At 44.6% G+C, this 12,745-nt stretch overlaps 1 protein-coding gene across 1 annotated transcript in view; it reads left to right on the top strand.

Annotated features, from left to right (window-relative positions):
* LOC115597214 (serine protease HTRA1A-like) overlaps positions 1-12,586 on the top strand; it is a 32,900-nt gene extending 20,314 nt beyond the window's left edge. Inside the window, exons 4-9 of the mRNA XM_030442974.1 lie at positions 6,353-6,547; positions 6,642-6,674; positions 6,814-6,928; positions 7,615-7,672; positions 8,958-9,053; positions 11,885-12,586. Of these exons, the coding sequence (XP_030298834.1) occupies positions 6,353-6,547; positions 6,642-6,674; positions 6,814-6,928; positions 7,615-7,672; positions 8,958-9,053; positions 11,885-12,053 (666 nt within the window). The 3' untranslated portion in view covers positions 12,054-12,586. The remainder of the gene's footprint in view (positions 1-6,352; positions 6,548-6,641; positions 6,675-6,813; positions 6,929-7,614; positions 7,673-8,957; positions 9,054-11,884) is intronic.
* The last annotated feature ends 159 nt before the right edge of the window (positions 12,587-12,745 follow it).

Genomic DNA, 12,745 nt, shown 5'->3' on the forward strand with positions numbered 1-12,745 from the left:
ATCCACGCGAATACGTCGCATTTGTAATTCAGGAGAACCGGCGCTTAATTTTTAGCCTGTTGCGTCTTTTACTATCTACTAACTCATTTATTACAAGTGTCATACGCCACAATTTGGGTGTCGGCTTCAGGAAAGTGCAACACATTCAGGGAGGGCTGCAACCCTCTGTTCATCAGCTGGAACTCAGGGACCCGGTGAGAGGTTCTAGTGTGCTCTCCCCCAGCCTTATAAAGAGCAGTCTAGACTACAATATAACTGCGGGGGACTTATAAAATCTATAGGAATCAGTAGCAACGTCACTGGATTCACTTTTAACGCTATTATCTCTGCATGCGCAGTGCCAGCGCTGAAACGTCCGACCGCTTTCTCTGGGCAGGGCTGGAATGCACTATATCTAAGCTGCACAAACATACATAAATACAAGTCTGAGCTAATGCTTCAGGTAAAAAAAAAAAAAGAAAAGAAAAAAGGTTCAGTTCGTACACTTTAGGCCGTCGTCCTGAGGCGAATGAACCCATCAGGCCTCATCTCCTCTCATCATCGTGCTTTGCTCCGTTCAAAGTTTTGTGGTGTCTAGCCCGAGCCGAGACGCCCTCAAGTCCTGCGAGCTCTCATGCAAAACTACACACACACACGCAGCTCACGGACATATGTTTGCTCTTATACTGACTGAAAACCTTCCCCCGGCAACATATGGAAACCATAGTGGTTTTCCGTACTGGTGTCAGCAAGGATATGGTTTAGCCGGCGTGATTTGAGCGCGCTGACGTTACCTACGGGGCGAGGAAGTGTTCCCCGATTGAAGCAGCCGTGTCTGCATATCTGTTTTTTGTATTTTCCAGTCTGACAAACGTTCACGAGCAAGCGCACGCACGGTGAATGAGTCGCATACGACCCAGCGTACGAGCGTCCACACTCGGTGTCCCCGCATTCTGGCCTCTAAGCCTGCTCTCCTGATGCTCCGATGTGATGTTATGTGTGAGCGTGCTGAATCCTGCCCGGTTTTAGCTCAAAACCCCCCCGAGGGCACCGGCTCAGACGTCAACAGTAAAAACTCTATACTTCAGCGCGCTTGAATTTTGCAATATAGACCTTACAAAAGTATGTTCCGTGCTTTGAAGTCACCTGTGCGAACGGGAACAGGGGAGCTCGGGTGACTGCGGGGTCACACACTGACCCAGCCGAGGCAGCTTCTGTGTGTATTTTAAAGTGGTTCGGCTGTATATCTCAGCAGTGCCAGGTGTGTGGGTTTTAATTTACAGACTTGGGAGTTTGTCAGGGTTCACGGCCAGGCAACCTCCTTGGGTGTGTGTGTGTGTGTGTGTGCGTGTATAAGCGAACACATGGCTCAGAAACTATTAAGCCACAGTCCATCCCGGCTCGACTGGAAGTTAAAGTTTGCACCTGGTCCCCCAGTCGTAAAACGCTAGTTAGCGTAATGGCTTTTAAATGAGCCCCCAAACGAGCTGGGGAAGAGGGGGGGGCGTTACATTAAACAAAGACACATCTCTATAGCAACTCCGCTGCTGTTTTCAAAGCGATCCGTCTGCTCGTCTGCCAGCTAATCTGCCTCCTCTGCAATCAGTCCGTCTGTGTGCCGGAATCAAAAGTCAGCTGAGCGGCAAAAAAGATGGAGGAAAAGCGTGGAATTGTAAACATCACGTGCAGCCCGCGAGTTTGCCTCTGGACGAGGAGAGCAAAGCTGTTTACTCCTCCCGGGTTTAATCTGACGCCCCACATCTCCCTCTTATCTCAACACTCAAATACTTGGAAGACACAGGAGCAGCGTTGGAAAAAAAAAAGTACCCAAGAGCCATACGAAATAGTACCACTCAATTCAAATAGTACTTACCGATAACATTCGAGCAAAAGTCTTTTAAGTACTTGAGTATCAACGGTACAAGTCAAATAATACATTTATTTTCACATGTATGCTGATGCTTTGTGAAATGGGTCAACAGATTATCTGTCCGGACAGTTATTGAATATATTCTGCATTTTTTCTGATAATCAGAATGTGTTTTTGTTTCTTTTAACCCAGTAAAATAAATATGTTTGTGTAATCGGAAAAGCAACTAGGAGCTAAAGTTAAAAAATAAGTGAAGTGTACAAAAAATAAAAACGATTTCAGCGATATTTGCCTCCAAACTGCCGTGTGGAGTGTAGACGCAGAAACATGGTGGGGCAGAAAATGGAAATACTCGAGTAAAGCACAAGCACAAAGTATAGTTCATGAATAGTTACATTCCAGCGGAGAGAGAAATCTACACATCATGCTGAAGCTCTACAGCAGCAATGTGAGGCAATGGAGCGGCCTCCTGCCTAACAAAACACCAAGCTCTCATTTTCAGAAAGTTGATTCTATCCTCGTACCACTGTATGTTTTTTTTATTTAGATATCCTTCAACTCTTTTGGCTCTTTAACCAAAGTTTTTTTTCTTTTTTTTCTGGATAATAAGCTGCTTTCTGCATGCATCAACAAAAAAATCAAACACAACTGTGTTTGACTCAGTAGTCTCGTATTCTCGGCCTCTCTCCCCGGCGGTTTTTGCGGTGTTTGTTGTTCCCCTCTTTCACCTTGCCTCCTTTCCTTTTTTAATGAGCAGCTATAGTGTGTTTGGGTGAGGTGCCAGTGCATCTTAACCTTCCTCTGAAATAGCAGGGTGAGTCACTTGGGTGGTCAGCGGAGACGGACTCACATGGCGAGATGAGTTTCCACGAGTCGGTCCAGATTGCTGACTAGTCGTGATTAGTAAGTGATATGTAAGCTCGAGTCGAGCGGTCGATTCGGTGTCCAGTGTTTGCTCAGCCCTCGCACCTAGGCGCTGTTTTGCTTGACTGCACATTACACTCTTTGCACACGTTTTTTTTTTTTATGAATGGATTGTGATTTTGAGCGGATGTGTGTGAGCCTGGGACGGGGAGGGAAAAAGCAAAGCTGCTCCTCAACGTTGACATTTGAGGGATACAAGGTTTCCACCTGATAGCAACAGTCGCCATGGCACCGTCAGTATCGCTGACTGTTATCATAATCATGGTGACCGGCGGTGGCCGTGAGTCCTGAATGTCTTGGCAGCGACTCACATCCACCTGACGTCCCCCCTCTCTCTCTCTCGCTCTCCCTCAGCTGTGCGCTTCCTCTCTCCATCTGGTTATACTCTTATCTCACATGGAGTGTGAAGGGAGCAGTGGAGCAGGAGGGAGGGGGGGGGGGGGGGGGGCGATTATACAGACTGCTACTGTGTCAGGTGTATAATGCCAAATGCATGTTTCCTGGTTTATGTACACACTCCTGCGGCCTGTGTGTGTTTACTGTGAACATCCCCCCCTGGGATGTTTCGAACAAGCCTGCAGGAATCATTGACACGGACGTTTGTGTGTGTGTGTGTGTCGGGTGTGTGTTTGTGTGTGAGGTAAGGTGATGAGTAAAGGGTGAAAGGTTGTCGTCCTCAGTTACCCGCTATCACTATCTTCGTCATCTTCTAATAATAACTTCACCTCGTTTGCAACGCGCCGATGATTGAATCGAAAGTGCGCCTTAAAGGGACAGTTCGACTCAAAATCGAGGGTCCATCTTGATTGTCAGGCTGTGAGTTTTGGAGATATGTTTGCCTTATCAGCTGTCACTCAGCTTCTAGAGAAAAATCAAACTGTACCCCCATTAACAATATCAGCTCACAGAAAGAAGCGTGAGGCTGGACCACGAGTGGATGCACGCTTCCTTTAGTGATACGGTCGATGGGTGAAGTTTGGTAGAAAGAAAATAGATCCTTTCAGAAAACTGCTCACATAAAGAAGCACTTAACAGCCTTAGGTGCAATTATACTTTCACAAGTTAATTATCAATTGTGTTATCTCAGGACAAAGACAATAGAATACCCACATTGGTGCATGTTTGAATGCTGTGCCTGATATTGTATGTATATAACTACATAAGGTAGATATACAGTGAACTTAAATCAGCTGCCACACTCACCAAGATGTCATCTGTGCACTCGCATGGCACCGCTGATCATTAACATTAAGCTATATGTGGGTAATGGGAAGGAACGACCATTTGTTTTCCCATAATGACGGATTTATCCATCTATGCTATGTGCTGCGGAATATCTCGAGGAACCAGGTCATGATTTCTGTAACCAGACATTGCTGTTTCAGTTCATGAAGCACCGAGCACCGCAACCCGAGCGCCGTCTTGTCAAATGATGTTGGATGGAAGGCAGACGTCTCTGCGGGCGACAAATTCTCTAAAACTAGACAACTGGATGGATGAGTAGCGCGACCACAGACGAGAAAAATTATGTATTTTTCATTCTTTTTAGATTCCCCCCCCCCCCCACACACACACATTTCAATTGCATTTCATGAAACCAATTTATGAATCAGTTGTCTGCTACCAGTTTATTTGGTTTTGTGTTATGACTATGAGAGTATGATTTGCGATTTTTTCCCTCTCTGCCTGAGTGTTCGTCATATTTCACGTGGATGCTTTTGTCCTTGTGTGCCAACTCGTGTTGCCGTCTCAGTTACCTTGAAGCCTCCTGTGGCTCCTATTTATAACCCTGAGTAAACAAAATGGATACAGTGAAGGAACACATTTTGTTTTTTTCTAAAATAGTGCTCGCCTGCCGTCAGGACGTTGGGTGCAGACTAAACGTGACGTGGCGGCAGCGCGTGGGCTTCGACTGTGGTTGCTCCGCGGAGATGATTTCATTGAGAAGAAGGAAACCGTCACTGCGGATGGATAAATATATCCTCTCTGTCTGTCTGCAAAGCTCTCAGTAGCCTGGTTTCCACTGCCTACTGAAACAAGGCTAACCAGAGCTTAAGGTAGTCATTATTTACCGTATATCACTCAGTTTTCCAGCATCTGCGGCCTGCTTGGCACACACTGGCCATTAAGGAATGATTTGTCAGCCGGGCAACACTTTCAGTCAAACAAACTCTGCGCTTGATCTTGATTATTAGCATTTTGAGTTGTTTGGCGTAAATGTCACGTCTCCCTGCGGTGGAGAAGGGAGTAATTGTTTTTTTGTGTGTGGGAGAATAGCCATGCGGCATCGAGTGGTCTGTGTTTTGAAGACTTGCGGTCCCGCTGTAATTGTTTTCTGACTGTCCATTCATCAAATACACGGCCATGAGAAGTCCTCACAGCTTAGGAGAGTAACTGCAGCAGAAGCAACACCGGGTTTCTGGGTTTTGCTTTTGGAGCTCTACTCATTAGAAAAGTTAAAATACGCTGGGATGACATTTTAGCAGTCACCAAAACACATTAAAACTATAGGGAAAATAACAAAGAATATGCAGAATTCTTTCACTTTTAAACACCAGCTCTCGTTATCACATACACAGAGAGTCCTTCTGCAAAAATAGGTCAAATATTAGATGTAAGGATCGGCCACCTGTCAGAGCAAAGCCACTCCAAGCAAATAGGGGGCAGCGTATCACTAGAGTAATAGCTAACTGTAGCTGCCATTTGCGAGTTCGATCAGTTAGCTGAGCAGCTAGCGGTCCAGCCCGGGAGCTAAGGGTGGAATTAGAAGACAGGACAGGCTGGAGCTAGCCGGTTAGCATGCTAACTTTAGAGGACATCTCTGCACCGAAACACATCGAAGCCTTTGACATAATGTCTGTTATTGTTTCACCTGATCGTTTTCTTTTTTCCTCACTTTTTTTTAAAACAAAATTCCTACATATTGCAGCTTTAAATGAATAAATGCTAGTTCGATTGATATTCCCTTGACTGGCCAATCAAACCTGGATTTATTAAAGCTCCTGTTTGTAAGATGGTAAAACTGACGCTTTGGGTTTCCCAACTCATCAGATACTGACACTTTCAGGTGGTGGCCGACCCGACCTACAATCCTAAAGCGTCAGTATCTGACGAGTTGGGAAACCCAAAGCGTCAGTTTTACCATCTTACAAACAGGAGCTTTAAATAAATCCAAACAGGGGCATCTATTTTTTCAATTGAACCCTTCATATACTGCATCATGAAAAGCTGTAATATCATGATTCAGATGTCTGTGACAGGGATAAAAGGCAAGGCAGAGTAGATTTTTCCATACGTGCACCAGCATCTTTCATATTTAGACTCAGATAAAAACCCTTGAAAGCCAGCTGATTTGTGTCGAATACATGATCAAGTTCTGCTGCAGGAATAACGCTCTTTCTCTACATATGTCAGTGTCTTTTGCATTCATTCATATAAAAGTATACATTGTTAATTGCATGTGTTTGTTTCAACTTTCTGGTCTACGTGACTGTTTTTTTTTCCATCCTCATGAATCCTTCTTTTTCCTCAGTAACTTCAGCCTCCTGTAATATGAACATCTGTGCGTCTCCCTTGCAGACGAAGCTTCCTGTGCTGCTGCTGGGCCGCTCATCAGACCTCAGACCAGGGGAGTTTGTGGTCGCCATCGGCAGCCCGTTTTCCCTCCAGAACACGGTTACTACGGGAATCGTCAGCACCACTCAGCGAGGCGGCAGAGAGCTGGGCCTCCGCAACTCTGACATGGACTACATTCAGACTGACGCCATCATCAACGTAAGGGGATGAGGATGCATAATCAATATGCATATACTGTCTTGTTCTCACAAAACACAAAAATAAGAAGTGTTGCATCTTTTTTGGTTCACAGTACGGCAACTCAGGAGGGCCTCTGATAAATCTGGTAAGCCTTTTTTTTTTATTTCAGTGGCAGACGAATCCATTTTCACATTTAAAATTTGTGCCTTTTCGATTTTGACATTTTTAAGACGATATAAAACCATACGATAACAAGACATTAAGCTGGCGGCTCTCTGTTCCAGGACGGCGAGGTGATCGGGATCAACACGTTGAAAGTGACAGCTGGCATCTCCTTCGCCATACCCTCCGACAAGATCCGACAGTTCCTGGCAGAGTCCTACGACAGGCAGTCCAGAGGTGCGAGCTCTCACTGACATGACTTATTATGTCTTCCACTTTGCTGCGTCTCTTCAGTCAACGAGACAACCTGTCGCAGGCAAATTCTGAAAAATTGGCTGCCAGACCAATATTCCACGTGCACAAGAAGCACACGATCCGGCACAGCGTTCCTGTGGTTATTCTTTATCTCTGTGTGCTCTCTGGAGATATATTGACAACATTTCTAGCTCTTATGAATCCGTGCCCGGCATTACCCAGCAGGATCCTGACACCACAAATAACCTACAAAGACGAAAAAATGCCAGTAAATGTCAGGTTGTTCTTTTCACTTTACTGCTTCTCATTTTTCACCTCACGTAGTGGTTTGGAACAGAACACACATGTATTTTATATTCGACAGGCATCATTGCCTGCTCCATTTGATTCATCAGTGTGATGAAATAACTAAAGAAAGCAAGACTCCCCTAAATTTATGATGAAACACATGAAGGATGGAGGATGTAGACACCATGCAGGACACGTGCAGGATCCGCTGCCTACTCTAAAGTAATACTTCTATCGCTCACATACACAAACCTGTACTCTGGAGGGTTTTTGTTTTTTGGAGGTGAACAAACACCCTCATAAAACAACATAAGAGCCCAGACTGTTGCTGGCGCGAGGATGAATGATTGTATTTGTTCTGTATTGTTGTCTGTCTCCAGGGAGAGCGGCTGCCAAGAATAGGTACATTGGTGTGAGGATGATGACTCTCACTCCAGCGTAAGTTGCACAACGTCATGCACATCACCAGTGAAATAGCACCAGAAATGTATTAAAGGAGATCTTTTTATGTCCTTTAGTGTTTTATGTACATTAGGTTCTGCTGCATGTAGAAGATCTTGAAAGTTAAAAAGGCCAAAGTCGGCAAAAAACAAAACAAAACACTGCAGCGCTAGAGCATGTAAACCTAAGTATGAACCTGAAAATGAGCATCATATATCTTAGAATGACTTCCTTACTTATTGAGTGCTGCAGGTATGACGTAGTTTTGTCGGCCCAAAGAAGTTTGTATCTTCTGTCAATGGTAGTTTTTGGTAACACTTTATATGAAAGCCATTTATACTGTTTTGAGACTGTTTTACTAAACACTTGACACATTAGGTGGGATAAATATTAAGTTCAATCGCTTATGGATGCTGATGACTAGTTATATACCACAGGATGACTGATGGGGCCTCAACAAACAAACGTATGCTATAATAGTCAATGCAGTATTATACGTTATTATTATAGATTGGAGTACTTTAATGCACCTATAATAACACATGCTTCATCACAATGCTTAGTTGTTGCTGTTACGCAAGGTGTAATGCATTTTTAACGCATTTAAAGGAAAGTTTATGCTGCACCATACAGTAAATCAACCTGTATTTTACGGCCAGTCAAGAGCATTGAACTCATGATTCATAGTAAGGCACATTTGGAATGTTTTGTGTTAATGGCGGCAGTTAAAAGGAATTTTGAATGTGTTGTAATTCACCATAAATGTCCCCATAACCCACTATAGATTACTGATTAATGACATTATGTGTTTTTACTTTTGCATGGCTTTATTTAACAGTATAGCTGAAGAGAGACAAGAAACGGACAGAGGGGAGAGAGGGAGGGCATAAATACAATCGGCAGAAGTAAAGAGCTAACGTTGGGCTTTAACTCGACTATAGCACGGCCGCATGACATCAGTGTCACCACCACTAAGCTTCCTACTACACATAAAACCCCTCAAACATGCTGATGCGTTTTATATCGTAGGACATAATGTGAAAATCTCTTAAGCCAGTGTTAACCACAAGAGCTTAATTCAGGGAGTTAATCAAAAACCCATTGCCTTTGAGTCGAAGGAGGAAGTGGTGAAAAAAATGCCAACTAATATCGAGGTTATAGGACTCATTCCCGCAGCTGCGTGGATAAAAGGAAATCGCAGCATTTATAATTCTTGTTTTGTGTCAGATAAAGATGTTGATCGATTACTAAAATTCTCCGTCCCCCCTTTTTCTACCTCCAGGCTGGCCAAGGAGCTGAAGACTCGACTCCGTGACTTCCCTGACATCACCTCTGGGGCTTATGTTATGGAGGTCATTGCAAAGACGCCAGCTGCAATGTAAGGAGGACATTCTGCCAATATGGCTACAAAAGCAGGGCCTCGGCCCAAACTAACTCGGTCGTAACATTATGGTTTTTCAGTGGAGTGCAAAATGCAAATGTCTCTGACACTTTCTCCGCTGTGGAATATTGTCTTTGGCACTCAAAGCTACAGGAATTAACTTAACGCACACGGCCTCTCGCCACTCTCCCAGTGCATATGGACAGTGTATTTCATTTCCTTCCTTCATTTTACTTCTCTCCTCTAACTGTCACTGTGCGCTCATAGACACTCAAACACACACACGAACCCTTCCTACACAGCTGTCTTCGTAAAAACGTAAATCCATGGCTTCACTCCGGCGTGTCTGGAGTGCCTATAAAATCCCCCCCTCCTCCTCCTCCCATGATCGCGGCCCACTCCAATCAGCCACCGCCGCAGCTCCAGCAGAGTGGGGCTCGGGAGACGCTGAGGTCAGCGATTTCCTTCAAACCTCATGCTGGGGAGGTTACTAGCTGCTGCGGTTTTCCTGCACCCTGCTCACACAGCCCACTCCCGAACGGTGTCCCCTCCAAGGCCGAGTCAGAGTCTACTCATTGCTCAAGTCACCCTGCCTTTTTGCATAATAACATTTCTGTGGTTCTTTTTATATCCGGCGTTATTTCCAAGGCTGCACTTTGTCATGCTTTTGATCCCGCTCTGTTTTCTGTTTGTTAATGGCTTTTTTTTAAAAATCTCGGCCCTTACTGAAGAGAAGCGCCCATCTGGTCTGTTGGAGGTGTTGGAGCGCCTGAGTGTAACGAGGGGCACGCTGAGCTGAAGTCGTGTTAATGGGCGCTGCTGCAAGTGAAGGTGCGGCGGCTCTGTGTTTACACGTGGCTGCGATTAAAGTCGGCGTTCGATATCACTGCTGGTAACTGGCCGGGTTCTGCGTGTGATTTCGGGTTTACTGGTTTGTTTTCTTTCATTATGGATGTTTTTGTTTGCTGAGCCATTATTCCATCAAGATCGTTCCACCGTTCAAATCAAGCAGCAGATGTTGACTGACTGAGACCTGACCAAAGTACAATATGTGTATAAAACACTAGAAACACATGAGGCTGACTTGTTTTATTGTGTGAGACATGAGCCGTCACATCTGCTGACCATTAAGCGATCCTGCTACTAAAATCTAAAGTAGATATTATCTGAACACCTCGTGTAAAGAGAGGAGAAAACACTGTCAGAAAACCAAAACATTTAATCATCGAAGGATAATGTACGTTTATTATTGTCAACAAATTCCCTGAAATCACAGAAACCATTCGTTAGTCTGTCTCTCGGTACTTTCCAACTTCCCGGAGGCACTCAGCTGCGAGCGAATGGCTCCTACTGAAGATGTCAATCTTTAAAAAAAACGTTTTGCAATCATTTTGCAAAAAGACAAAAATAAGACTGGTGATTTCGTAAAACAGCTGGGCGCTGCAAGTTGTTACAGGAGTAGCCTAAACAGTCACCCAACATTTGTTGGGGTCTATTTTTGGTGGTGATTCATGCACATTTGGCGCTCCAGTGAATATTTCTGGCACCAGGATGCTGTCTGTGGAACATGTCACTCGTGCGACAGTGTGAGTCACTGTTCAGTTTTTTTCACGCTTTTGTTGGTTCGACGATATCAGAAGAATAAGAGCAGAGGAATAAGATATATCAGGCTTTAAATGCACAGGTAATATTTTTTATTGGATGGATTTATTGATGGTTTTGTGTCTTTTCGTGGGATGCAGACTCGATCTTTAAGCCTGGAACACACCGGGCCAACCGTTGGCCGCCTGAAGCGTTTGGGGAGGCTCGGACGAGTTCAGGAAATCTGTTCGGTGTGTTCAGCTGCGTTGGAAGCTTTTGGAACCGCATGGACAGCGTCTGCTCCGATTCAGCTTCCGAAGTCTGAGAACATTGGCTGTTGGCCGTCTGAGCCATTGGATTCTCTGATTGGTTGTGTGCTAGCTGTATGACCATACTGATTGGTGGCGTGCTAGCGAAACAGCGCAGTGTGTGGGAGGGGCGGAATACTGTGTGCACTCTTTGTTTTTCTATGCACTCCGTTCCGTCATTTCCTGTTTTCATGTTTTGGATTACTGGCACGAGACAAGCGCAGAACGTGCACGCTACTGTGGAGTTGGCAGCCGTCAATTGTTCAATGCAACTTTTCTGCCGAACGGGTCAGACGAGAGGCAACGGAGTGGTCGGATGAAGGCAGCTGGCCGTTGGTTTGAGTCTGGGCTGTGTGTGGGGGCCTTTAAGTTCAAACATACTGTATTTTGACCACATGCAGAACAGTTCTTTGTTGTTGTTTTTTGTGTGTGATACTTTTACATTAATTAGATAAAAAAAGGGTCATATCTCTGCTTCAGCTGTTTCATTTGTTTTTAAACAGTCAAAGATGCGTTGTAGGAGTGCAATGTGCAGAGAGCAGTAAACTTCTTTTCTAAACTGGTGCCCACATTACCCACAATGCAATATCTCCTCACTGCAGGAAATATATCCGATTACATGAAGCTTTGCACTACTGTTTACATATCCGCAGCAGTACTCCCTAAGACCTGTAAACACACTTTAATGTGTAAAATTGGTGTAGTTACCCTTTAAACCTCTCCGCCAGCAGGATCCCCTTCATCGCCGGCCAGTGTTTTCCTCTGAGTCCCAAACAACTCCTTTGTAGCTGAAACTGCGCCAGAATATCATATCACTGCCCCACTAAGATAATCAGACCAGGAAAACAAAAAATGGCGTCATGTTTTAGATGGTATCAGTATAACATGTTCCCTTTAAGTAGCCCTCGATCATTCTTCTCTTCACCTCCTCTCTTTCAGCGGTGGACTCAAGGAGCACGACGTCATCATCTCCATCAACGGCCAGCGGATCTCGTCAGCGACCGACGTCAGCGCAGCCATCAAGAGGGAAGGCAACCTGAGAATAGTCGTGCGCCGTGGAAACGAGGACGCCATCCTCACCGTTGTTCCCGTGGAGATCGACCCTTGACCTTCCACCAATCCTGCTGCAGGAGCTGTAGCTATGTTTTACTCATCACCAGTGGACCTTATAGCGGAGGGGGGGCTTCTCACGATTCACCCTCTCATTGTAGCCAGAGGCCAGTGATGCCACACAACCAGGAAAATTCTGGCTTTGCCTTGAAAGGAAACGACTGCGGCTGCTCTAAAAGCGGCCCTGTACTTCCACGTGTGTTTTTCACTTTTAGTCTTTAATGCTTTGATCAATGCTACTACTGTTTGGTCACAAACATAAGAAGGTTTTTTTTGGGGGGGGGCGTTTTTCCCTTTTTTTTTTTTTTTTAATTCTGCTTTCTCTCGTTTTGTGTCTTTTTTATTACGGACTCTTGCTCAGTCAGGACTTCCACTGCAATTTTAAGCAATTTAGAGACTCGCTGGGCAAATCTAATTTGTATAATTGTTGTTTTCTAAACTCCTTTTTTTTTAAGTACTGTAGAATGTTTGTGTTAATTATGTGATGTATAATGAAAAAGAAAATAAAGCGTTTAACTTCTTTTGTTTTGACACTCGCTGCTTTTCTTTGCATTTCCCCGTACCTCAATTTCGCATACACATTTTGAGATGGCTTGCCCTCAGGCTGACTTTACACTATTTTCTTTGTGTGTGTGTGTGTGTGTGAGTTTTCTTAACCATTGCTCATACACAGAATCTCACACAAAGCGG

Source organism: Sparus aurata, chromosome 15, assembly GCF_900880675.1.
Source record: "Sparus aurata chromosome 15, fSpaAur1.1, whole genome shotgun sequence".
In the NCBI taxonomy this organism is placed as follows: domain Eukaryota; kingdom Metazoa; phylum Chordata; class Actinopteri; order Spariformes; family Sparidae; genus Sparus; species Sparus aurata.